Raw genomic sequence first — 22,919 nt, forward strand, 5'->3', positions numbered from 1 at the left:
ACTAATTTCTCGGTTATTCTATTATGTATAACCAAAATTAGACTTTTCGAAACCGTCCCAATCATGTCGGTTTCACTTCGATATCGGAACGGTTCGGTTAATTTTCGGTATCTTTTTAAATATCATGTAAAACTCACCATTAGAAGTAGAATGCAATAACATATGTTCTTTTACAGGACTTACCAAAACTTTCTAGACATTTTTACTGTTTAAAGGGTGATGAATTTAATAAACATGAAAGATGGCTAGAGTATAGATCCATCAACTATTCGACAGCAACGTAAAAGAAACCAAGTAAAAGCAAAGAAAATATAAATCACACGAGTGGAAAGATATTAACCAACCCGGGACTCAAGAATAAAGTTTATATTAAATATGCAAAAAGATAAATCTAAATTGTATGAAAGGAAACATATTCAATACAGTGTAGTTTTCTACTCATAATCGCGAGAACACTTTGTGTCTTGCTAATAAAGATACTTGAAATAACTTAGTTTAAGTATAAGTAGCATAATAGATTTTAGGAATTCGTATTTTGAATTTAATTACTTGTTGGCTTGTAACAATTTTCATAATTCCAAGATCTAATGAAACATTTATTGTTTATTCGTTTTAAACTTACAATATAAATATATTTTTCACATATAAAATTTATACGGTACGGTTCGGTATTTTCTCGATTTATTTTTATAAAATAAAAAACCTACCCTAATTATCAGTACGGTTACAGATTTATATAAAAACTTACGGTTTCTTTAAAAGAAACCTAAAAATTGGTTCGGTGCGGTACGGCTCGGTCAATTTAATCGGTTTTCAAATATCCATTGACACCCTGCTTAGAACCCCAATTATCACTTCGGTCTTTGGTAATCTGCAAGTCCAATGAAGTAATTTTCCGCCTGCATTCCCAATCGACTTGTATGTGGGCTGCATTGTTGCAAACTTGCAATGACTCCTTGTGTGTAAAATGTGTCAACCCATTTTAAGGGTAAATTGCCGTTAGCTGTTAATATTACTCCTATTTTCTTTAGCATCCTTGTAATTTTTAAGTCAAGAATGAACAGATCAGAGAATTCGTATGTCGCTGAAATTCTTCAACGCCCACATTCTCATTCAAAATTTATCATTCACTTGGTGGGCAGCCTTCTTCCACCTACTACAATGATACTATTAAATCCTTTCCCTTTTTCACAAAAATTCACCTACACCATTTTCATTGAGAATCATTGTGATTCTTGATCAATTTTTAGATTTTGTATTAACCAGCTGGCTTATGAGATTTAAAGTCACTTTTAGACAACTCAACAAGTTCCCCACTAATAATAACTGAAACGATGATGGAAAAATACATTGACGAAATCCTTCCATATATATTTTTCAACTAAACGGTAACATTAAAAATGTTCAAGTATATCACAAACATCTTGGATAAGAAAGCTACATTTTTTACCCCTGCTTAAGGTACTGTCTTATTTCATTTAACATGGTTAAGACTAGTAATTAAATTCATCTTCTCCTCCCACCCACGCCCCCCATGAATATATCATGGGCCTTTACTTTTGCTACCAACAATGCCTTAGAAAGTGCAGAGCGGTTCAGTTCAGTTGTGAGGTTTTAGCTTGTCTCAGAAATCTCCAGCTACCAGCCATAGAAGAGCTCCTTAGAGAATCAGGTTTTTAATACCTGATGACAAACAGATTTTGCGCCCCCCGGGCGGGGAAGGTTGGTGAGAGCTAAATAGAAAAGGATATCACCTGCATATTCATCTTCTAATCATGGGTGTTTGCTTGCATGCAAAACCGTCACTCTTTTTAAAGCTGTATGAGAATATGGTAAGAGTAAAATAAAGATACTGTGGTTTCCATAAACAAAGCTAAAACCACGTTGACGCTATTTACAATTTGTGAATGTTTAACTTAGTTTGACAACTTTACAAGCTTTTTCATCCGAGAGATTGATGTAGCTCGGAAGCATCCCTCCATCCTTGGATGTCTATGCAACACCAGAAAAGGGAAAAAAAGGAAGTAAAGTTATTTTATTATTACATCTGAAGAGGCAAAGAAGAAAATTTTCAGTGTAAAACAACAGGTATCTAAATGCTTTAGACATGCATAACTATGACGATGACGATGACTCATGAGTCCAGCAGTTCTTATTTACTTAATACCCGTGATCAGTTCTAAACTTCCTACAGTGCCAAACAAAAAGGTCATCACTAAGATGTCTTGTATGGAACAGTTTTACATCACATACACATATATTGCCACATCAAGACATTTTTTGCAGCTAAACGTGAACAAAGCACCAAGCCAATATGAAGGACTAGAAAATTGAGTTGCAAGATTGTAAACTCAGAAATGAAGCCTGGATTAGGTTTTGCTAGTTTGGTATATATGTATTAGCAAATCACACAAGAAAGAAGACAATTCACAAATTTGTAGTCAGAATCAATCACTGAAATAGAATATATTTACCCCTAAATTTGAGAAAAATGAAAGAAACTCTATCAGGGTTTTAACTTGCACGTTATGTGAATGTGGCAAAGTAGCTCAGTTTACCTTCATGAGCAATGGCTATAATTACAATGACGTAGCCATCCAAGAAGTGGCTCATTTCTTTGTTGCATCAATAAACATGGCTCGTGTCCAATGTTCAACATCTTCAGTTTGTGATGGAGGAGGAGGAAAAGGAGGGTGCTCAATAAGATCCCAACCTTCAATTAAATTTTCATTCCTTCCTACATCAGATACTTCAGTGGCATAAATCAAACTAGCAGTAGAACTTGGAAGAGCATTGTCAAATGTATTTCTCTGCAAAGTTAAGAAGAGAAATCAAATGCAACAGCTTCATTGTAACTAATTACTTTCAAAATTTATTTACGAGAGAAAAACTAAAAAAGCATAGTTGCAACACATTATTAGGCCCAGTAGCAAAGAGTTCCATACAATAATGCTCAGTTATAATAGTCACCAAAACATAAACCATCCAGTAGTAAACAAAGCTCACATCCTCTGAAATCCACAGAAGCAATTCCAAAAGATTTTAAAAGAGATTGTAGCTACAAGGTTTCTGGACTCTCTATTCTTTGCAGTTCTTACTAAATTATGTCCCCTAATAAATTTTTCTCATCAACTTCTGAAAAATTATAAGAAAGCTTAATAAAACCAAGGCCTCTCAGTTGAAATCCAAGAGAGAATTATCTACCGTACATAAAACACTTCTTCAGCTAACTCAATTTGTTACAAATTAGTATACGTAAGCAAGAAAACTCCATAAAGATTTATAAGAATCGCCTAGGCGTATTTGAGTTATGCCAGATCCTGCTTATCATAGATATCTCTTCATTGCCGCATTACTGAGTTCGTTGTTCCCTAACATAAGGTCCTTTAATTTCTTTCAACAAACTACTGCATACATGTGAGAAAGCCAAAAAAAACTAGACTTCAATAGAAAAGGAGATGTGGTCAGCAAGAGTGGATAATGATGCATTTTACCCCTCACAACAATTAGGCAATGGCATAATGCTCAACACAAACAAATATTAAATACAGAAAAGCTCAAGTCTTCTGCAGACATGAAACCAACACTAAAAACTATGCCTCTATACCAATACTGGCGCATGTTCACTCTCTATATATTCATACAAATATTTTTAATGCCAATATATGTTATGCTGAACTGAATCCAAAGAAAGAAACTATACCAATACTGGCACATGTCCACTCTCCATCAAAGTGCTAGATGACCCGGCTGAATCTACATTCCAAACAGATTTGTTCAGTTGTTGGACTTGCTTGGATGCCCTACAAATTATAAAAACGAATCACTGAATACGGGCCACTGCTAGATAATCGGAGGCTCCAATGCCATGATAAATAAATTTCTTTCATTATATAGTATGGAGCACAGATCTATAATTATGATACATAAATAAAGGAAATACGCACCTTGAACCAGACATTTTCAAAGAAAACACAGATCGAACTTCCTTTGAAGAAGAAAGTGTAGCCAACAATCTTGCAAATGTTTCGAAAGTAGAGGCTTCGGCAGGAACTTCTAAACATAAAGTGTTGTAACAGTATGCAGTAATGCAGGCAACACTTTTCTTGAGAAGTGCTATGCCTTTCTGCAGATCCTTGTGTGATTCTATTGAGTGCAGGGAAGCAGAAGCATAGTTGAAACTACTACTACTAGAAGAATCCAACCGAGGTTTTCTATCAGATTCCATTGAGGTAACTCCAAAGTCACTTGAACTTCCAGAATTACTGCAACTTCTGTCGTACCATGAAGCTTCCCCACCTGACGAGCAAAAGTTTTGGCGTGGAATAAAAAGTGGGTACTCGCCACTGCAATGCATGACTAACATCAGTAGGAAAGTTTTCATCTCTTCACGGCGGAAAAGAAACAATAAATTTCTACATTATAGTAAAAGAATACCTTCTAGACGACGGCCGGGCATCCCAGTAAGAATCTCGTTGCCATATTCGAGAACATGAACCCTAATGTAATGAACAAAGACGCATGAGAAACTAAAAAAGATTGTTCTGGGTTCAAGATAAAACAAATATGTTATCCTTTGCCCAACTATGTACAGTGACTCTGGAAAAAACGGCGACCTCATTCACTAAGGTCTGAAAGGCACCAGGAAATTATTTTTTGCTATTCCTCTGGCTCTGGCATAAAATAAATTGCAACATATCTCTAATTAAAGTTTTTTGTACTAAGACAGCTCTGACCAGCTCCATTAATGTACTCTCAAGTATTTGAGGCTAAACTATCAAAACAACGATAGAAGGTTGTTTGAGCATACCGCAAATCCTGAATTATGAAGTGCAGGAGCACATACGCAACGCACAACAAGGTTCAAAAGTTGCACCATATATCTGCTTTCAACCATCGAAAATAAAATCATTAGAATATATTATTACTGGCCAAAATGGCTATTCTACAAATAGACACGTAAAAATCGTTGGATAATTATCTCAATCTACGCAGCATGTGGATCTGTATACGCATGTTTCATTTCAATGACATACTACGTAACTCAATTTGCTCCAGTAAATACTAGAATATTCTAAAATACACAATATAAACGGTATCGCTAGAAAAATGTAATGCACATGCATTTTTCATCTGGCTTTTGAAATGACTTTCTGTACTCTTAAACTAGCAAGTAGCACTCTTGCATATCTATAGCTAACTATTCATTTACTTGCAGACCACATAGTAACAAGCCCTTGGACCATAAGGGGTTACAGTCAGTATTTCATCTTCCAGTAATCCTCTCCATAAAAGGATATCATGGGTTTTGCAATTTCTAGTTAATTTTTTGAGTTCGTGGGAAAGCCGTCTTCACTTCTTGTATAGCATAAAGCAACTTGAACCTTTACCAAAAGATCCTCAAATCCAGCCAAAAGACCTATCAACTATACTCCAATGCTTTGATAAACCCTTCATATAATTTTATTGGTGTGGCCCAGATAAACAACCCTCACCTCCAACCCAAAAAAAAGCCTAAGTATACAAAGAAAATTTGAAAATATCACAGCATATTCAGAAGAATACCAAAACCTGAGGGTTTGAAAAAACAAATATATAGGAGCCTGACTGTAGCATCTAAAGCATAATTGTTCAAAATTCCTTCCTACTTGAATGCAAAAAAGCATAGGTGGCCAATAATCCACTTTGGTAAAAAAGCCATGGCACTCCAACTCATAGAGGCCAGAATTACTGGGCACTAATGTAAACATTGTAAAGAAAACTGCGCAAGTAATAATTGAGCAAAAAGAAAGGGAAACATCCAGATGAGACTATAAGAATAACAGAGCAAACTCATATTGTCACTTGAATAATGGCTCCGCAGATATCTACTCTTGAACGCCACACTCTATGTTCAGAAACTTAATGACTACACAGCTGGAAAAGTGACTTATGTGATGAGCAAGCAAAAGAAATTACCCTAAAGAAGCACCCAGCTCATTAGATGGAACTGAATGAGGATCAAGTCCTCTTGGCAACCTTGCATTACAGATGCTATCATATTGGCCACTAGATGTGTCTTTTTTTTCTCCGTCAACTATCACCTGCAACGCAAGATTTGTATGAAACACAAATGTGCTCCAAGTAGATAGTCAACATAGAAAGAGAAAGTTCAAAGTCCAACGTCCTCTTTTCTTGGCCATCATAAATACCTAACAGAAATATTACTAAGCATACACAGATCAGGTTTTCTTCCTGAATGACTCCACAGTTCCGCCCATATACTAACAACGATGACCCGATAGTAGATCAAGAACTGCCAACTCCAATTTCCGTTTTTCCTAAAACAATCATAACATCTATATGACGGACATTTTAATTTTAAATTTTTTTTTAAAAAAAAAAGGGGAGAATTTACAAGGGCCAAAAATGAAAGAGACTGTAAAGCACTTATGGAACACGAACAGGCTAAGATTCATAATCTCAACAATAATCCGCATTAGATACTATGTTTCAAGAAGATGAAGGAACCATGGATCCAATCCACGATAGCTCACATGATCAAACATATAACTATGAAGTTGAATTGGTGAAATAATCATTATTTTTACATAACCACCAGGGAAGCACGGGGTTTGTGAGGTGCAATCCTCATTGAAGCCAATCGCAGTTTTCTACCCAAAATTTCACTTCAAGTTCAAGAATATTAAGAGTTAGCTAATTTAAGAAAAAGAAGATGAAGAGCCTCACCAATTCAAAGGTAGTAATACACATATATAATAAGAAAAACCTCTCGAAATGACTACCATATCAATATCGATTTTCCATAGTCTTTTTCAGGAGACAAGATAATGTAATTCATTCCATTCTCTTGTAGTTTGGATTGAGTAGTGTGTGCCACAATTATAAGTATATATAATTTCTCAAGACTTACACGACGTTGAGGGAATAACTTGCATATCTGCTTTACAACCACAGATTGTTTATGAAGAAGCTCAGAGGTAATTGCCATCTGTGGTTTAGATAAAAGAGCATTAGTAACATGAAAATTTTGTAATAGGAGAGTTGGACAGAAGAATAATTCCTCACATGCCCAAGATTTTGAGTGCAGATGAGATTAGGATAAAACTTCTCAAGTTGTTCCGCACGATTTTTTTCCAACTGCAATTTGATTCAGTCATCAGTGGGTGGGTACATCAAACTAATCATACCAAAATGTGAAATATAAAAGAAAGACTCCATTATACCATGCTCGTTGCTGACCCTAGCAACTCATACTGAACTTTCAGATCATGAGACATCTTCTCGATTTTCGCCTTCCCTGTAAATACATGTATTAGTCTGCTCGCAAATAGGTTAAGATCTGCATGCAATTAAAATTGAACAGCTGCCATTAGTAATACAGGACCAAACACCTTGTGAAACTTGCTCTTTCTGTTGTCGAAGCTTTTCCTTTAATCTTGCCAATTTTTCATTCTGAAGCACCCTCCAACTAAGTTGATCATCGGCCTTACCCTGAAGATGACCGAAAGTTCCAAATCAAAATCATGAGATAAATAATGAACAGATGTCTCTTTTTAAGCTACAGGTATACCTTGTAACCGATTTTTTTTATAAGTAATGGTAAGAATATACCTCATTACAGAATATAAGGGAACTTATATCAGTTTGGGAAACTAAATATCTAAGATAGGTAGCATCAACTAGAAGGAAAACATAATGGTAGCTGATTACCCCTAAAGTAATCTGGAAATGGTCTATAGGCAGCAAGTCAAAATACAATCATCCCGTCTAGCTTTCAGTTGGTTAACAAGACTTTGCTCGCATTTTTGCTAGAATATTATAGCAGCCCTGACATGCATCATACTACTCTCACTTTGCTTACTATATTCTTTTGTGCAAATTAAACGCCCAACTCTAATTAATTTTTCTATAAATGTCTATTCCATTCCAACACTAAATAAGTTTTATTTTAAAGAAAAATAGGAGTCCTCTAAAACTATGCTTTTTAAACTTCACATTTATATTTACATGGATGTACAAGTCCGAAACTAGGAAAAAAAGACTTTAAGAACACTGGATGGTATGGAACTATCAACTATGACCCCTGTTAGAGCCTTCTATTTGACTAACACACTCTCTTTTAATTTTCCTTATACCTTCATTTCAAAGTTGGGACCTGATGTGTGTAACAATCACCGTTCCTTAAACCCAACAGATTCACTATCGACTCATATGATCTTTTCATACGGTCCCTTAGTAACCTAACATGAATGTCGAATCTCTAAACTTCACATTTATATTTACATGGATGTACAAGTCCGAAACTAGGAAAAAAAGACTTTAAGAACACTGGATGGTATGGAACTATCAACTATGACCCCTGTTAGAGCCTTCTATTTGACTAACACACTCTCTTTTAATTTTCCTTATACCTTCATTTCAAAGTTGGGACCTGATGTGTGTAACAATCACCGTTCCTTAAACCCAACAGATTCACATCGCTCATATGATCTTTTCATCGTCCCTAGACCTACATGAATGTCGAATCTCTAATTTTCTCAAAAGCCCTCCAGACCATGGACTCCAAGAGATTATAAGAGATTATAGGTCTTTTGAAACATCTTCCCTCTATGTGATTTTGTAATTATATATATCTCGTCCTCTTCTTTTCACCTTCAATCATCATTCTCTTGCACTATAAGATGGCACATATAGGTGTCTACATAGGCATGATTAAAAATCTCAAGCAATCTTATCTCATTTACTTTCTATTGGATATGACCATATCTCATCTTATCCAATCTTGTATGACCGCATCTACATCTTAACATTTGCATCTATACGACATTCATCTTGTAGATATGTTGAGCCTTACACACCCCACATTCACTCCCACATAAATTAACAATCTTACAACTGTTCTACAGAACTTGTCTTTGATTTTGTTCAGTGACTTCCTATTTTATAGAACTCCCATAACATTCCTCCATTTTAACCATCCTAAGTTAATCATATGTATGAATTTTTCAACTACCATGCTGTTCTCCTTGATGTAATAAACAGTATGGTTAGATTATCGCTTGTGGTATGGATAACCTGATTCACAGAGAATTTCAATGAACAAACTTAAACCTGCATTAGATCAAAAGGGAAGGCAACTTCTTGAACAAGGTAACAAAAGCATAAGTGACGTGTCAAAGTCCAAATTGAAACCATAACAAGAGAGAACTTCATCAGGGAGTAGGAAAACCTTAGCCAAGAGTACTTCACTTAATCGCCCATAGAGTGCATCCCTCCTGCCCTTCAGTGATTTTAACACAGTGCTGTACTCATTCAATCTGCCAAAAACACATCATCACTAGAATCAGAATCCTCTACAACCCACCCCCCAAAACCCCACCCACCCACTTCCTATTGCTTTTGTATTAGTATCCAATTGCTAAAGGTAACTTTAAAATCAAGGACAGATTCAAGATGTGGAGGGCTCGGAAGCAGTGAATTTGATTCTTTTATACCAATTCCTAATGGATTTAAACACACACATACATATACTCATATATACACACAGACACATACACACACACACACACACAAGGCCTCAAACAGTGGCTTAGGATGAAGCAAATGATTGTTAAGTAGGTCTGCCCCTGTCCAAATTCAGATATTCATCCACATCAATTGCATTGTACATAAAATTTCATCCACAGCCTCACCTGAATAAGTTATGAATAACAAAATAGCAGATTGTGAAATAATACTAGGAACTTCAATTTTTGGTTGTTTTTCTACTGTAGTTAAATATTTGAATTACCTGTAATTGACGCAAACAGGACAAATGGAAGGAAGATTTGAATTCTCACAAATACCACAGCAACTCGTTTTTCTCGTCATCTTCACTGTTTTCAACCCTAGTTTATCTACACACAATTTCCAGAAACCAGTAACTACCAAAATTCAAACAATTGATACGTAAGTTTCAATATCAATTACAATTTTATATTGTGTCAAACAGAAAACGAACCAATAATTAAGGAAAACTCACCGGGATTGTGGAAAATAAACTCGTGAAAAAATCGAATAGCTGCAATAAATATTACTTAATCAGTTGTGAAGTGGATAAGAACAGGAGCTTAATTTAGGGGGTACAAATAGATGATTTTGGGGTCTCTAATATGTCTTTGTCGCCGGAGCTCTGATCAGCTAAGGTTTTTAATTTTTAAAATTAAAACTTGGTGACATCGTAATAACTTTGAGTACAAGTATGAAATAAATTGACTAAGCGTTTTTGTTGTAAAACTCATTCATTTCACTAATTAATCTTTTACAACGTCATTAGGATTTGGTTCACCTGGCAGTAAGTTTTGGCCCTATTTCTTTTTCGGTCCGTTCCAAAAAGAATAACTACTTAGAGCCTGATTGGAAAGCAATTTTGGAAATGAATATGAATGTAATTGGTGTAATTACACAGTTTGGCATGTTTGTTTGGCCAAGTAATTACTTGGTAAGCATGGAATTGGGTGTAATTGGAGGGGTGTAATTACACTCTCCAATTCTCAAGGGCATGTGAGAATTGGTGGTAACTACACTGTGTAATTACAAAGTTGCTTTTTAGTTTCTTTCTTTTTTATTTTTATTTTAATTTATTTTCTTTATAACTTTTTGTTTCTATCATGTTAATTTTTTAGTTTTATTTTTACTTTTTTATTTCTTTTGAAATTTTAATCATGAATTCCATGATGTTCTTACAAAACGTATATTTAGTTTTTGTAAGTATCTAAACTAAATATTATTAATTTAAAAAATATATATATATATATATATATATATATAAAAATTATTTTTTAAATGTATATTCACGAAAAAAAATATACATCTTAAATATTAAATATAATATCATTTATACTTGTAAAAATTNAAATATTAAATATAATATCATTTATACTTGTAAAAATTTATATGCTTTATTATATTTATTTGTAAGTTTTGATAATTACTTAATTTAAAATTTAATCTAACTGTGAATTACACTTGTGCAAAAAAAAAAGTAAACTTGTAATTACACTGTAATTATACTATGACAAACAAACAGGTCATCGTAATTACACAATTGTGTAATTACTAGGCTGTGTAACTAATATCCTAGTAATTACACCAATTCCAATTACAGGGTGACTTTCCAAACAGACTCTTACTAAATTTGGTAACAATTTAGCTTAAACTCACGATTCTACCCTTAATGAGAAGCTCTCATACCAACTTGTCACGACCCGAATTTCCCACCGTCGGGACCGCGATGGCGCCTAACATTGTACTCGTTAGGCAAGCCAACATTACAAATTATTTTGCCTTTTCCTTTTATATTTTAACAAATTTACAAGTTAACATAAGTAAATCAGCGGAATAAAAATGAAAGAACAGAATTTAACAAGTTATCTGCAAAACCATGATAAAACTCCACCCGAAACTGTTGTCACAATTTCACGGACCATCTACGAATACTACACATAATAGACTGAACAAAGAAGTACACATCTATTTCGGAAATAAATAAAACAGAAAAGAAAGACAGGATAGAAGGGGACGCCAAGGCCTGCGGACGCCTGAAGGACTACCTCGGGTCTCCACTAGTCTGAAGACAGCAACCTCGAACTACGGTCCGTACGGTCCAACACTGGGATCTGCACAAAAAGTGCAGAGTGTAGCAACAGTACAACTGACCCCATGTACTGGTAAGTGTCGAGCCTAACCTCGACGAAGTAGTGACGAGGCTACCGCGAGGCATAACAATACATATAACCTGCAACAGTTTATAATAAACAGAAAAGAAGTACGGAATGAAAAATAACCGGAACTTGCATTAAAGGAACACAGGACCCAACCAGTCTACTAGTATTCAGCTATAACCAATCGTTAGGGAATTTCAACACCTCAATAATAACTTCAACAGAAATAAATGCCAAAAACAATAAATGATGCGACGTGCATCCCGATCTCGCCATATAAACAATAACAATAACAATATTCCAACAATAACAATATCAATATTCTCCCTTATTCCTCTTTGTTGCGGCGCGCAACCCGATCCCACCTGTCCTCCCCTATTGCTCCTCAACACATATCACCCTCATTCCTCCTGTTGCAGCGCGCAACCCGATCTCACCTGTCCAGCCTTATTACTCCTTGTTGCGGCGTGCAACCCGATCCCACCAGACAATCGCAATTCTCTCTTATTCCTCCTGTTGCGGCATGCAACCCGATTCCAACATATGTATATATCAACACCAATCACAAAGAATAAATACAAGGTGTTTCACAAGTTAACTCAATTTTCACAATTCTTATACTTCAACTACACAATGGAATATCGCTACTATGAAACTTCACTCATGAAAACAAATCAGCGAGACCAACCAACGTGCACCATAAGGCACCAATGAATCCATATAACCCAACGGGGTAATAAAATGAAGCTATGAAACCAATAATACCTCAATGAGAACATCAACAATTAACATGAAATAATTAAATAATTCAATAAAGGGCAACAGTTAATATGAAGCAATTAGGCATGGAAGCATTTAAGTGCAAGTAGCAATTAAGGCATGGAAACAGTTTAAGCAAGTAGCAAATAAGACAAGAAGCAATATACTAGGAAACGGGGAAGGGAATAAACTAAAAATGGAAATTTGGTGGCGCATAGGTACTCGTCACCACACCTATACGCCACACACATGATATTTCATTTAGCACATAAGTTGGGAATTCCTATTCCCTCAAGTCAAGATTAAACCAAACACTTACCTCAAGCCAACGGACAATTCAGCACTCAGCCACCGCTTTTCCTCTCGATTCCACCACCAATTCACTCGTATCTAGCCATAATTAATTCAATAACATCAATAAATGCTAATTAAACCAATTCTAATGCATGAATATGAACTTCCCAATGTTTTTTCCAAAAAGTCAAAACCCGACCCCAGGCCCGCTTGGTCAAAACTCGAAGTTCGAACCAAAACCCGATTACCCATTCACCCACGAACTCAAATATGCAATTAGTTTTGAAATCCGACCTCAAATGGAGGTCCAAATCCCCAAAATTCAAAAATCCTAATTTCTACCCAAGAACACCCAATTTTCCATGAAAAACCCTAGATTTTGAAGTGAAATCATGTAAAAAGATGAATTAGATTGAAGAAGATGAGTTAGAGATCACTTACCTATGATTTGAAGAAATTTGAGTCTTTGAAAAATCGCCTAAGGATGTTTAGGGTTTGAGAGAAGTGTAAAATGATGAAAAATCCCGTCTGAAATCTCACTTAACAAGTGCAGTTATTGCAATTGCGAGCTCCGGGCCGAAAATTCTGGGGCCCTTTTTGACTTGTTTAGGACCACAAATCCCAAAAGTTTTTATTTTTTCTTAAACTCCGTGCCCAGTCAAACAGGTTCACATGAATTGGAATGAACGGGGTACAATGTTTGGATTTTGTTTGTGGCATTAAATTTTACATTTATAATTTATGTACTTCCTCGGATCTTTTTCAGTTACTAAAAATAATTGATTTTGTTATAAAACAATAAATGAAGAAAAAAGTATTGAAGAGAAAAGTAGGGAGAGAATTCTTATTGATTTAGGATCAATTAAAATAGAATAGAACCCCTCTATTTATAGGGGAAAAGTGACTTAGCCACCAAATAATAAATCCTAGGAACTCTCTCTAAAATATAGACATTCACCACAAATAAAATATTATTTATAACTTTCCCCCTTGAATGTCTATTCAACAGATAATGTGTCTCGTTAAAACCTAACTAAAATGAAACCCAATGGGAAAAAAATTTTAGAGAAGGAAAAAGAGTACATATGTTTAGAAATACGCCTTTTGGTTGCCTCGTTAAAATCCTTGCAAGGAAAACCCAGTGGAACAAAGCCTTGTAAGGGAAAAAGAGTACAACGCGTATTAACTCTCCATGATGAGAGCATCAATTCACACTTTGAGCCTTCGCATCCCGATCTTGTGCACCATCTTCAAAAGATCATTAGTAGAGATTTGATAAACAAATCAACCATATTAACTTGAATGAATATGTTGAACCTTGAAATCATCATTCTTGATAGATATGTAATGTCTTCATATAATGTCGTGGAATAGCCTTTTCAATATCTCCATAGAGGTATTTTCGTTATCACATTATCATGCTTATAGTTATAGCAAGATACATATGTGCACATATTGCACTTAGGATATGGTACTTCAGGACCAAGAATTGTATATGCTTTAAGCAATTTAAATCCTTCAAGGATTGTTATATAAGTTAAGTCATATAAGCCATATAATAGACTTTAGATGCATATCAAGTTTTTATGTCATGCTAGACAAATAAGATACCGAAAACTGATTGCACATATCATTGACTTTATACTTTCAAGTATTTGAACTACAGATTCAAAACTACATGTCTTTCATATAAAACCAATTCTATTCGAAATTCTTTTCTCCAAACTTAAGATCCTCATATATATTTAGCGCTATCATAGATGTCGTCGACGAATATTTTATTTCGGTTCCAATATTTTTTCATAAAGACATAACATAGATCTTTTCATTCATATTTCAAGTACCTGAATCTCTCCTGAGATTTTATGAAGTGTTATGTCACATGATCTTCTAGATCACTTGCCTCCTTATTATGATCATTTTGATCATTTGCTCATCTTCTTTATCAAGAATTTTATTTGAAATCGATTTGTCTATACGCTTTAAGCGTACCATAGACTTTGTCCTTCTATGACTTATTCTAATAGGAGCATTTGCAGTGAGAATATAGTTACTTTCTTTGGGTCAGCTAATGCGTCTGGCATGCTTTGCAATATATTGCAGATGAATTACCTTTTTATGAACTTCAAGTTCATATTATCTTATTCGAGGATCTAGATGTACAAATGATAATTCATTCCACGTAACTTTTTCTTTACTGTTTATCTTGTCTCCCCCTCATCTTAGAAAAACTAACTTTCTTCCTCAATTTTGGGAACCCATCTTTGTGCATTACAGTATTAATAAAAATATACACCGCACATCAATAATAATAATAAGATGAAATTATTTGGTTCCTGACCCTGAACCACTTGTGAGGGGAGAATGTAATATACTTTCGTATATAATGTATATCAAATTGATATAGATAACTTTGTTCTCATAAGCAATAGCTTAGTTACTAAGTGGAGGCACTCAATAAATCATTTTGCTAAATCAACTGTGATATAAACCAGCTTATCAAGATGAACTGTCTTGAATAGAAAATCTGGAAATTATGCTCTAAATTAAATTATTGAGCAAGTTACCCCGCAAATACCAGGTTGCGGGTTAATAACAATCGCACATGCAACCATCTCATAGATGCATCTTATGTGGTATACATGGCAGGTGAACATGCCCATATTCACCTTTGATATTTCCAGCATTCTTGGGATTCAATCCCAATTTTTGTTGGTCTATTAATTAATGAGAACAACATAAGAGAATTCGTAAAGAACTTTCTAGTTCTTTAATAGTTACCCATGTGAATTCTCTTTTAATTTTGTACATCATACTTAAATTAGTATGGCTAAACCAATTATGCCAACTGGATAAATTATCAATATTGATAAATTTTAGGTTTATACCATGACGTGTGCAATAATAAATAATCTCCAAGTTTATTATGATATGAGTTTTTTATATCAATAAACTTTCACTTTATTGTGGCATTCTTTTATTTGTGTAGTACAAACTGGAGAATAAAGCGGGTAGCTTTTCACATATATTACGCCGTTACAAGTTGTAGTAATAGAAGATATTAAGTGTTCTCGTTATTTATAGTCTCAATATAACCAACCGCTTTCGCGAATGCTTTAGAAACTCAATACGTTTCTTTGAGACTTACTACAACACAATACCTTATTGATAATCAATTGTGTTTCTCCAAAACAGTATAATTGGTTCTTCCAGAGTTCTCAAATAATTTTGTACTACCACATATTCATTAATATCCATATGGTGAATATTTCTTTCAAAGAGAAAGTTATACCATTATGGCCATGGCCAAAATCATTATAAGCAAGATATGTTGCTTCCATTACTTTTGCCCTATAATAATCACATTGCCATAATATTTTGGCATAATCACAATAGGTACGTGATCAATGACCATTCATGCCATAATAATAAAATTATTTTTTTATTTCATCTCAAACCTCATTGTAGAGTTGAGTGTGGTATATTCACTACCACTAGCACGTTCATATTCTTCCAAGAATAAATATGTACTCATAAATCACATGTTGTCACATTCACATCATGAATGAACCATAATCATCTATATGCGATTTACAAAATTTCATGTCAAATCGATGACAAACATTACTTTCACGGAGTGAATGATTATTTTGAAATCCTTATTATTCTCATTACCACAATGATGACGATTATAATTTCATCTATTTGCCACGTCCGCATCCATTGATACCTTCACGGTAATAATTTTGTCTTCTTTCAGACTTATTACATATTGCTACCATATTCTCTTAAGGGAATGAGAATGAAGCAAATTCAATGGGACGGGTTTTCACTTCTTGTGCTCACAATCATACATGAATTTGATCATAGCAAGACATAGAAATTTTACCACTTCGGGTGGTTATAATTTCTCACAAACTCTATTAGAGTTATAATCAAAATTTATTGTCTTTACTTGTATTTAAAATCAAATTATAGAATTTCAAGAATTTAAAAGAGAAAAAAAAAAGATAAAATACTTACCTTAAATCCAGAATTTAATCATGAAGGAAGTTCATGGAATAATTGACAATTATTATGCTCAATCCCAAAGCTTCTACTCAATTGATTATAGTCTCGTGCTGATAACATGTTAACAATAATAGAAGAAGAAGAGTATTGAAGAGAAGTAGGGAGAGAGAATTCTTATTGATTTGGGATCAATTACAATAGAATAGAACCCATCTATTTATAGGGGAAAAGTGACTTAACCACCAAGTAATAAACCCTAAAATCTCTGTAAAATATAGACATTCACCATAAATAAAATACTATTTATAACATATTTAAAGTACTTATTCATTTTAAAATCCAGATAAAGTAAATTTTATCTTTACCTTAACTGTAATAAATATTTAAAAAAATTAATTGTGAAAGGTGTGGCATTAAATAATGATCAAAAAATAAATAATGGTCCTTTAGTAAGATCCAAAAATGTGAGAATACGCAAGTGAATGAGCAACATCGATAGGAGGTTTCAAACATAATCATTCGGGTTGTGTCACATTATATTTTCACAGTGATGTTATCATTTGTGGTGCTAAAGAATAGGAACCTTTCGAAGTCCAATGCAAAGTAGTAGAGTTTGACAAATCATTTTAGTTTCAAATTGAGGAATTTTCAAAATTTACTATTGTTTAGTGGCTATTAACTTCTTGTAGCTACCATATACATAATTACTTCCTATAGCTACTATTTAGTTGTTACGTGATTACTTCCTATAGCTACTATTTAGTTGTTACGTGACTGTATTCATTGTATTCGCGCTATTGTATTCATGAATACAGTAGCAGAATTCGCCTAAACAAATAGGGGTGTCCAGCTGTGCGATTATATTCGCCGTATTCGCCCGGAATTCACCTAAACCAATTCACGTCCCAAAAGCTAAATGCATAATGTGAATAATCGAAATTCGTTGACCGTGTTCATCCTTTGAGCGATCTGTTTTTCTCCTCTTTTGGTTTCTCACCTTGGTTTTGTAATCCTTTACAAATTTCTTTTTATTAATAAAAGATCTTTATTTGTACATATTATAGATTTGAAAATAATGCACAAGAGATTTACACGATCATTTTCTTCTATTCAAATTGTAAGTATGCATAGGAGACCATTTCTCCGCAAAGACCATCATATGCAACTTAACTCATTTGGCAGTTCTCTACCGTAATAAAGCATGGGAAATAAAATTTCTAAAACTTGGCTACTTTGTTGAGCAATCAATGAATAAACACTTGGACAAGTTCGTACAACTTTAAACACCATATAAATTCATTGATGATAGTGATGAACTTCATCATAAATGATACATTCGTGTATAAAAATCATCCTAAAGACGTAATTGAGCTTCAAGAGGAAACAAGCTGAGTAGGAGAAAGGCCATCAAGTCACTGTACCAGAATACATAAGCTCTATCATACACAAAATTCAATGTTCTATACAACTAATACAGGTCGTGCCTCTTCTGAACCAACGTCTAGGATATTTAAACTTTCAGGAATATCGACAAACCCGAGATAAGGACAGTTCTTCGATGTGAGGAGATTGAACCTATCAGCTTTGTGTTCAATTCTGCGATGCAATCATGTGGTCACCGCATCTGGCACTAGCAGCAGCTGGACATATGCTTATGGATGTTGATGGCACGAGCTGGTGAATCTGGCACTAGCAGCAGTCCCATAGCTATTTAAAAGCAAGCAAATGCTCACATGAAGTTATCTAAGATCAATTTCTTCAATTCCTCCATTTTCTGAATTATTTTAGGGTTCATCAAATCTCTGGCTTCTTTTATGAGAGTGCCTTCTCTACTGAAATTATATGCATCCACCACTGTCCCAATCCAGTTGTAAAGCTGCTCTGGAGTCCTGTAAGGATCAGGGATTTATTAATAACAGTTAAAAGTGAATATGGAAAAAAAAAACCAAAAATGAAAGGAAAAGGCAAAGCCTCCAAAATATGTAAAATTTCAGAACGATATACATCTGATAGAAGTGCTTCCACGTCAAGGCAACGGGTTAAAGATACTTCATGAATGCTGTGAGAAATTCAATGTAAAGAGAATAATGCTTAGATATTAGATTCAATACATACGTGTATAAACAATCTACATCTTTCCCTTCAAGTTCTTCTCCCGGTGTGAAGGCATCTTTCAAAGTGCACAATCGCTCCTCAGGATCCTCAATTGTGAGTAGATATTTTAGAATTCTGATTTCTTTTGGCATAAGCCTCTGAAGATTTCCTCGTGCTGTCATATACAAGTGATAAAGGACATCCTTTACCTGAAAAAAGCAAAAAAGATTTCACAAGCCTAACCATTTGCATGTTAGAAAAATGAATTCCAAATTGGCGAGGGGGGAGGGGGAGTAGCCAACCTGTGCTGAAATACCAAACTTGTATAGAAATGGCATTTGGCCTTGTGAAAGTTCCATAAAAACAATAGATTGAAAAGCGAAGTCATGTAACTTGGATAAGAACAGCCAAATGAATATTATCTTTTACAGCTACAGCTAGGTCTATCTGTCCTGAAATCCTAAGACATTAAACTACCATATCTAAGATGCAGACCCTGCTATGCTACCTGTAAAATTCAATAGTAATTTCAACATAAAGGCATTCCAACAATAAGTTCTCTTCAAATGCAAGATGATATAAGCTATCACAAGAGTAAAGCAGCTTGGTGCATGAGCTCACAGAAGCTACTACCTATGCACTATCTTAAGAGTTTAAAATGGACATAAGCATTTTAGTCAACGTGCAGAATAGCAATCACTATTCCACCATACCAATTCCAGATACGATAACCTTAGCTTGTGGCACTAGGTTACTAACGTTCACATTCTTTAGCAAAATCATGCAACATTTGCTAATCATCATCTGTAGTACTATTGTATTAAATAATGAGATAAACTCCCATCATTCATATCAATTAGTCATAAATATTTTGTCACCTTTGCCCCGAACTTCTTTGTTTCTATAGCCTCACCAGTGGAGAGCCAAGGACACTTCAGAATTGAGAAGAAACTTTTCAAACAAAATCTCAAGTAGCTCCCAAAAAAATATTGTTTGGATATCACTAAAAATTGTGTCATTTTGAATACTATCACTTTGGTAAGCATCTCTCTTCTTAATTAAGTTAATGCTAAGACAGAGAAAAATTACTGCAAGAAGTGACATACGGACGTGTATCTGAAGAAAAGAATGATCTTACCTCGTCTTTTGTCATGTCCGACTCCTTGGCTGCTGACCATGCTTTCGTTATCATGAGCACCAATGCTGAATCAAGTTGATTTTTCTGGGCCAGATCATCTATTTTCTTGCAAGCCACATCCACTGACGGAGAATTTATTATATCTTGGAATTTCAACTCTGCAGCATTTAACGCTTCTATACTTTCAGTTGCTGTATCATAAGCTTGCACAACCGCCAAACACGTATTCCCTAGTTTTGCCACAGCTAATTATTAAGAAAAAAGATCATCTTGTCAGTGAAACCTATCAACAGCAGATAAAACTATTATGAAATCAAGGAAATGATGTTTGTGAACTCGTGAGTTTAGTTTCTAAATTTACAGCAAGAGAAACTTTACACTCCCAAAGTCGAAGGTTCTCCAAAGCTTCTTCTATCTCATTGTATGTTATATTGTAGCATTTGTTTTCAAAGGCAAGATAGAAATTCTTTTAGTTGATATTTTACTCACTTCTTTCCATTGGTCCTTTGGGGTGACTTCACATGTGGCAAGGTTGTGGCCTTGTGGGTAAGAGTAAACGATTTCATATATGGGAAACAACATTTCTAGAGTGTATCTTTTGCAAAAAGGAAAAGAGTGTCTTAATGCAGAAAACAAACCGAAAGTTATTAGCAGTATGACCCCAAAAAAAATATAGCAAACAGAAGAACCACATTTATTTCTTTTCCAGGCAGGAGTCATATTTACCATTCTGTTCCGCTGGATCATCATAATAGGATTCTGCTACAGTGTGAAGATGAGCAAAAAACTCTTTTGTAAAATCTTTACGACGCCTGGCAACAATACCACCAACCTCGGATACTGACCGTCTGATTACCTCAAGAAGTTCGTTATGCCTCTGAACATCATTATCAACCTAGAAAAGAAAGTTACTGGTTGAAGTTCAATAGAGATTAGAGAACATACCAAGCTCAAACGAAATCTAGAATTTGTATCTTAACATGACAGAAATACTGTAAGAAATCCACTAATAATCCTTAAATCATCCTCAATCCTTTGACCCGTAATATGTAAATTGATCATAGAAGTTCACCTCAGCCCAATGTACTGCAATTAGCAAAGACTAGACATAAAATAATTGATTATTTTGAGTATTTATGATTCAACTGAGCCCTTGCTTGGACTCCCCCTTAAGGAGGGACCTCCTTTATATACAACATAATAACATCTGGACTTATCATGGAGAATTGAAACTATTCCAAAACGAGTTTGACATAATTGGGTCTCTTTGAAAAATGAAAGCACTTACTAAGTCATGATCTGGCACATACAGAATGAAAACTTCATGCTCGCAAAGGCGCTAGTTACCTCTCTCATCTTTCGTTGAAGCCTGAGTAGCTTGTGCTTCATTCCAGGATCACTCTCACTTTCTGCTCGATTCTGACACCGGTTATAGAAGTGCGGCCGGATATTGTTCCATTCTTTACTAAATGCTAGTAATCTTCTCCAATCAGTAGGATTGGGCTTGTCAACCAAGAAGACCTCAATTAACTTGTCGCATACTCTGATCATTTTATTCTCATCCAACCCTGCAGAAGAATCTTTCCCGTCTTCTCCATTTTCCATATCAGTTTCTTGACTAGTAACTGAATCAGACAGCTTCACAGAGGGAATTTGCTCGTTAACAGCACCATTTGGTACTACAGTTGTATCACCCGTTACAACGCCAAGACATGACAGTCGCAACCTCACTCCATTCAGAGATAAGACAGAACCTAAAAGTTTCACAGACATCATTATTATCCAAATGGCTTCACAGAACTATTAGGCAAATTCTACTACTCCCTCTATCCCATTTTATGTGAAGTTTGACTACTCACAGCGTTTAAGCTGTTAATCTGACTTATTTATTATAATATTAGTGATAGTGGAAGGAATTTATTAAGGGCTTGTTAGTTGCAAATAATCTTACATAATTTTGCAAGTTGAAGTGTCATAAGTTTAGGAAAGAATTTGAACCCAGTGGCTCGAATGTATATTTCAACTCAAATAAAGTTTTTCTAACTTCCATTCACAAATGTGCAACTTTTGCGAACCTCCTTTTTTTGTTGCAAATATCCGAACACAACTTCAACTTCCGCAAAGTTTTTTCAACTTCAACTCGAATTTTGTCCAAGGGAATACTAATTACAAGTTCAAAAACTTAGTTTGATAGAAATAAATTAGATCTAAGCTAAAATTTTAAATAGGTAGATGAATTAGAGTTCTGGAAGTCATATAAAATAACATTCGTAATAGAAATTTTTACCTGCATTTTTGGTACTCAAATCAATGGAAAGCGTGTCAGGAGTAATTAGCTAACAGAAATCAATTGGAAAAAAAAAATGCTAACATTTGGCAGAAATAAGTATTGGTGGCCGGAAGAAAGCTTCTTACCTACGGAATTAGCTCCGGCGAGGTGCAGCTGATGTTGTCGTTGAATTGGATATTGGATAAGCGAGAGTGGCGGAAGAGGAGAGAAGTTTCTAGAAGTAGAAGTGGACGGCCGTACAGAGAAGGCATAGCAAGGGCTAATACAAGCTGCTAGCTCCATTCAACAATATACAATCCCCAGTTCCTTTTTCTGTTAAATATTTTAGGGTTTAAAAGCTAAGAAGAAAGGAGATGAAATTGAGAGGGAATGCTTAACTTCGGTTTGCGTACCAGGAATAAGTTTTCATAATAAGAAAACACGAAAAAGAACCAGAAAATGACCAAAATTACGGACGCATGAATATGTCAAAATTATACTAATATATGCAGAATTATAATATCGAAATTATTTTTATTAGATTTTGATTCTTTTTGTATTAAAAATTACGTAGCCAGTGTGACTAAAAATAGGTTTTCTAACAGTCTACTCTTCTAACCCCCCCCCCCCCCCGTAAACGACTACGTAC

The 22,919-nt window shown here is 34.7% G+C and overlaps 2 protein-coding genes across 5 annotated transcripts in view; both read right to left on the reverse strand.

Annotated features, from left to right (window-relative positions):
* Positions 1-1,338: 1,338 nt before the first annotated feature.
* LOC109207263 lies at positions 1,339-10,238 on the reverse strand. Of its 4 annotated transcripts, none has more exons than XM_019370156.1 (14): positions 10,025-10,237; positions 9,794-9,899; positions 9,233-9,320; positions 7,395-7,494; positions 7,227-7,300; positions 7,069-7,140; positions 6,914-6,991; positions 5,959-6,083; positions 4,811-4,883; positions 4,438-4,499; positions 3,948-4,346; positions 3,704-3,803; positions 2,559-2,810; positions 1,339-1,683 (listed from the first exon to the last, which is right to left on the reverse strand). In XM_019370156.1, exons 2-13 carry the CDS (start codon positions 9,871-9,873, stop codon positions 2,610-2,612), a joined length of 1,452 nt encoding a protein of 483 aa, XP_019225701.1. In that variant the 5' UTR covers positions 9,874-9,899; positions 10,025-10,237; the 3' UTR covers positions 1,339-1,683; positions 2,559-2,609. The 4 variants fall into 4 exon arrangements, with proteins under 4 accessions (XP_019225701.1, XP_019225699.1, XP_019225698.1 ...); XM_019370154.1 differs by having other exon boundaries at positions 1,349-1,992; positions 9,794-9,926; positions 10,025-10,238; XM_019370153.1 differs by having other exon boundaries at positions 1,349-1,992.
* A 7,783-nt stretch (positions 10,239-18,021) lies between these two features.
* LOC109207264 (uncharacterized protein At4g37920, chloroplastic-like) overlaps positions 18,022-22,919 on the reverse strand; it is a 7,118-nt gene continuing 2,220 nt past the window's right edge. The window contains exons 2-7 of the mRNA XM_019370157.1: positions 22,417-22,603; positions 21,349-21,755; positions 20,728-20,896; positions 20,002-20,246; positions 18,885-19,072; positions 18,022-18,658 (exon numbers count right to left, since the gene is read on the reverse strand). Coding sequence (XP_019225702.1) covers positions 18,499-18,658; positions 18,885-19,072; positions 20,002-20,246; positions 20,728-20,896; positions 21,349-21,755; positions 22,417-22,573 — 1,326 coding nt within the window. The 5' untranslated portion in view covers positions 22,574-22,603 and the 3' untranslated portion in view covers positions 18,022-18,498. The remainder of the gene's footprint in view (positions 18,659-18,884; positions 19,073-20,001; positions 20,247-20,727; positions 20,897-21,348; positions 21,756-22,416; positions 22,604-22,919) is intronic.

This window comes from Nicotiana attenuata, unplaced genomic scaffold (assembly GCF_001879085.1).
Source record: "Nicotiana attenuata strain UT unplaced genomic scaffold, NIATTr2, whole genome shotgun sequence".
Classification (NCBI taxonomy): Eukaryota; Viridiplantae; Streptophyta; class Magnoliopsida; order Solanales; family Solanaceae; genus Nicotiana; species Nicotiana attenuata.